This window comes from Coregonus lavaretus, assembly GCF_964263955.1.
Source record: "Coregonus lavaretus genome assembly, chromosome: 7".
In the NCBI taxonomy this organism is placed as follows: Eukaryota; Metazoa; Chordata; class Actinopteri; order Salmoniformes; family Salmonidae; genus Coregonus; species Coregonus lavaretus.
In genome coordinates this window covers 63,637,367-63,642,386 of record NC_139994.1, presented here as the reverse complement: position 1 = coordinate 63,642,386, position 5,020 = coordinate 63,637,367, and the positions used below count along the sequence as shown (strand labels likewise).

At 40.0% G+C, this 5,020-nt stretch overlaps 1 protein-coding gene across 1 annotated transcript in view; it reads left to right on the top strand.

Annotated features, from left to right (window-relative positions):
• The window catches only part of LOC311132622 (glucosidase 2 subunit beta-like), a 100,847-nt gene extending 96,711 nt beyond the window's left edge, over positions 1-4,136 (top strand). The window contains 1 exon segment of the mRNA XM_084165868.1: positions 3,445-4,136. Coding sequence (XP_084021994.1) covers positions 3,445-3,582 — 138 coding nt within the window. The 3' untranslated portion in view covers positions 3,583-4,136.
• The last annotated feature ends 884 nt before the right edge of the window (positions 4,137-5,020 follow it).

Genomic DNA, 5,020 nt, shown 5'->3' with positions numbered 1-5,020 from the left:
GTAGAAGACACCTTACGAAACCACCAGATTTCTGAAGTCCGATAAAAAGTGTTGAAACAAAAAGACAGTATTTCCCAAAGGGAAGCAGACGTACTCTTCACCTACTCTCCTCTGTCAGTCGACATTGGCTTTATGCTCATGTCATGTCTCCAGTCACTTCATACTGTCTCTCACAGAACGACACACAGGCCCGTTTTCTTTTTGTGTGTGCGCAGGAATTTGTTCAATTAAAAATGTAGCATGTTTAATCATCTCATTTTTCAGCGTCCCCCAACCCCTTCAACAGTTTAAATGGTTTCCAATAATCTGTAAATATATGTTCCTACCATCCAGAGGCCCTTTGAAAAAGCCTCAATTGAATTCCTTTGATACGACTCCCTTTTCCCAACCGTGTGCAAACGGCATAAATGAAGTCTCCGCTAGAAGAAGTCGTCCCTCATTATATTTGAAATGCTGAACCCGGCTTTGCTCTTTTACTGCGGTGAAAGAGGCTTCTCTACCCCTTAGCGGGAGAATGGTAATGCAGGCAGTTGGACGACATTGTTTCAGTGCAGGATACGAAACTAATTTAAAGCCAAAGGGACCGAGTGTCTGTTAAGACACTCCAACGCTGAAAGGACTTGGTGTTATTCATTAGATTCAAAAGGCTGGGGGCTATTATGTGAGTCATGGACCGTGGATTTGGTCTCTAACTGGAATATATTTGGACACCACATTGTGGATTTACGCCTATATACAGTATAACCACAATTCTGAACGTTTTTGTGAAATGAATGTGTGAAAAGGGTTTGTGTAGCACTGAGCTAGTGAGTACACCACTGGAGAACACTCAGCTATGTGCTTCATGCCTCCCCTGTTCCCTTTTCATTTATCTGACAATGGCAATATACTACAGAAGAAGCACAATATCATTTTCCCACTACTGAGCCAGTCCATGCCGAGCCAGGCTACGCCGACCTAGTTACGCATCTCATCCACCTTAGTTTCTGGAACCATGCTGGAAAGGACGATGTTAACCCTATCAGTCCCTAGACTCTGCTTTTCATTTATCTGACTTTCATTTATCTGCATGTCCAGCCCTTATATTATCACATTGAAGTGTTTCACCATCTTCCTTTCAGGACAACCAGAGCTACAAGTAGAACACAAAACAATTTGACATAAACAGCTGCATTCATGAGGTTTATTGACACGTCAATAAGAAAAACAAGGTCTGCCAAAACAAAAACCTGATAAAAATGAATTTATATGAATGCTGTAAGTACAGAAATTGTTTTCTCAGTGGGAAATGAATAGCCAACTAGTCAGTGACAACTGTGTGGAGTTTGTGACAGCAACTATGTGAGCTTATTACAGTATTATAGACACTATGTCCTGAGATTTCCTATGATCTTCTATGTAGAAGAACTCCTTACAGTATTATAGACACTATGTCCTGGGATTTCCTATGATCTACTATGTAGAAGAACCCTTTACCTTCTAATGACTCAGTATTATAGACACTATGTCCTTGGATTTCCTATGATCTACTATGTAGAAGAACACCTTACCTTCTAATGACTCAGTATTATAGACACTATGTCCTGGGATTTCCTATGAACTTATATGTAGAAGAACTCCTTACAGTATTATAGACACTATGTCCTTGGATTTCCTATGATCTTCTATGTAGAAGAACCCTTTACGTTCTAACGACTCAGTATTATAGACACTATGTCCTGGGATTTCCTAAGATCTTCTATGTAGAAGAACCCTTTACGTTCTAATGACTCAGTATTATAGACACTATGTCCTGGGATTTCCTATGATCTTCTATGTAGAAGAACCCTTTACGTTCTAACGACTCAGTATTATAGACACTATGTCCTGGGATTTCCTATGTTCTTCTATGTAGAAGAACCCTTTACGTTCTAATGACTCAGTATTATAGACACTATGTCCTGGGATTTCCTATGATCTACTATGTAGAAGAACCCTTTACCTTCTAACGACTCAGTATTATAGACACTATGTCCTGGGATTTCCTAAGATCTTCTATGTAGAAGAACCCTTTACGTTCTAATGACTCAGTATTATAGACACTATGTCCTGGGATTTCCTATGATCTACTATGTAGAAGAACCCTTTACCTTCTAACGACTCAGTATTATAGACACTATGTCCTGGGATTTCCTAAGATCTTCTATGTAGAAGAACCCTTTACGTTCTAATGACTCAGTATTATAGACACTATGTCCTGGGATTTCCTAAGATCTTCTATGTAGAAGAACCCCTTACCTTCTAACGACTCTTGTGTAGCTTGTGAGTGTCATAGAGCAAAACATGTTAGTGTTCGTGAGAGTCTCATCTTTTATTATTATTATTATAGTATTATAGACACTATGTCCTGGGATTTCCTATGATCTTCTATGTAGAAGAACCCCTTACCTTCTAACGACTCTTGTGTAGCTTGTGAGTGTCATAGAGCAAAACATGTTAGTGCTCGTGAGAGTCTCATCTTTTCATAGATAGCATTTAGTAGTTTGTAGCTCAAACCATTCGGACTCTACAGGTGTTTTTGTAAAAAAATACCCGGCCCCGGGGCCCCTTCAAGATCCGCCCTTGTCTCAAACACCACTCTAGCGCAGCCCCCGTTACTCAGACTAATGCAGAAGAAATAGACGAATCCAATGGTACAACCCAGAAGTCTGTAGCTCAAACACAATGTTTAAAAGAGGTTAGAAGTCCTAAATCACGCTGGCATTACAGTGGGACTCATTGAGTTAATCATGAACCCCGTCACAACCAAAGCATCAGTACTGTCATGTCACCCATTTACTATGGTCAATTTCAGAAAATATAACATAAACACACTTGTGGCGAGTAGTAGGCTATGGTGTAATGGAATGTTTTGTCTTGTGTGGTAGGTTTTAACACTCTTATGTAGGTGTCACAACCAGCCATAAAATAACGCAATATATGTCACAACAGGTGTTAATATATGGGTCATGACAGTGTTATGACCATATTATGACAGGTTATGACAAGTTATGTCAGCTGTTATGACACATTATGACATGGTTATGACCGTGTCATAACGTGTTATGACGCTGGGTGTCAGGTAAAGTGTTACCGTAATTTGTGTGCGTCTGAATAATTCTGAACTACAATTAAGTGTTGGGTCTAATTCTAACATTAGACATGACCTCCTCTTATTCTACCACAGTATCACAACATTAATTCTATAACAACAACAACAACAATCATACAACGAACGTGTAGAGACACAAACGTAATGCTTCTTAAAATACACAAGCAGGAATGCCACATATCCGGCGCTCCTCCTGTGGCATCCACACAGTCCTTTACACAAGAGGCAAACGACAAGGCTCTTGACCTAGACGATGTCTCTCTTCCATTCTTCTCCCTGACTATCTTCCTCTGTCGCCTCATTTGTTTTTCTAGGTCATGTTGATATGTGGGACAGAGACAGCCTTGAGATCGGTAAAGGAGCCCAGCAAATGCCAGTACGTCATGGAGCTTCAGACTCCCGTGTCCTGTCAGCCGGCACTGAGGCAGCAGGGCATACACAGTGAACTTTGACCCCCAGGGACCAAGGGAGGGAGCCATGAAGCCACGCAGCCCCCCCCCAATGCCGCTGGTGACAGACTTGTTCCGGGTCCACTCGGGGCCCCGGTGTCCTCTGCCTTTGTGTCAGAACACATATCGCAATAATTGCTGTAGCTTATAATATGTTTTTGTCTTCCGTTGTCTTGTTACCATGGTGTTTTTGTCTTCCGTTGTCTTGTTACCATGGTGTTTTTGTGTGTTTTGTTACTCCTGACTGTTACGCTGTTCATTTCCATTGTGTTTCGTTGAGTATTGTGGATTGTTTTTGGATCGAGGAGTCGAATTAGTCTTTTCATGTACAATGTTGTTCTAGAAATGTAGACATTTTAATTGCACTTGCTGTGTGTGTTGTTGTTAGGTTTTACGCTTTGCAATACAGTGAATGAGCTTCTCTGTGTCATTCCTGTTCAAACAATTATAATCACAGTAGTTTCCAAACAGCATCTAATGACTGCATTATGTCAAACTATGATCTTTGTAACAAAGAAATTACTCTGATTTGAATGAAAAATAAAGGGACTATTTTGGATAGCAGCAATGCTTTTTCAATTATTCAAAAAGTATAATCGGTTACCAACAGTATTTTTGCAAGAATATTTGCACAAAAACAACACAACATAACACAGCACAACACAACATATAACAACACATAACACAATATATATCAACACAACATAACAACATAACATCACAACATAACAACACAACATATAACAACAACATATAACAACACATAACAACATATACCAACACAACACAACATATAACACAACACAACATAACACAACATACACTACTGGTTAAATGTTTTTGAACACCTACTCATTCAAGGGTTTTTCTTTATTTGTACTATTTTCTACATTGTAGAATAGTAGTGAAGACATCAAAACTATGAAATAACACATATGGAATCATGTAGTAACCAAAAAAGTGTTAAACAAATCAAAATATATTTTATATTTTAGATTCTTCAAAGTAGCCACCCTTTGCCTTGATGACAGCTTTGCACACTCTTGGCATTCTCTCAACCAGCTTCACCTGGAATGCTTTTCCAACAGTCTTGAAGGAGTTCCCACATATGCTGAGCACTTGTTGGCTGCTTTTCCTTCACTTTGCAGTCCGACTCATCCCAAACCATCTCAATTTGTTTGAGGTTGGGGGGTTGTGGAGGACAGGTCATCTGATGCAGCACTCCATCACTCTCCTGCTTGGTAAAATAGCCCTTACACAGCCTGGAGGTGTGATGGGTCATTGTCCTGTTGAAAAACAAATTATAGTCCCACTAAGCCCAAACCAGATCGGATGGCGTATCGCTGCAGAATGCTGTGGTAGCCTTGCTGTTTAAGTGTGCCTTGAATTCTAAATAAATCACAGACAGTGTCACCAGCAAAGCACCCCCACACCATAACAC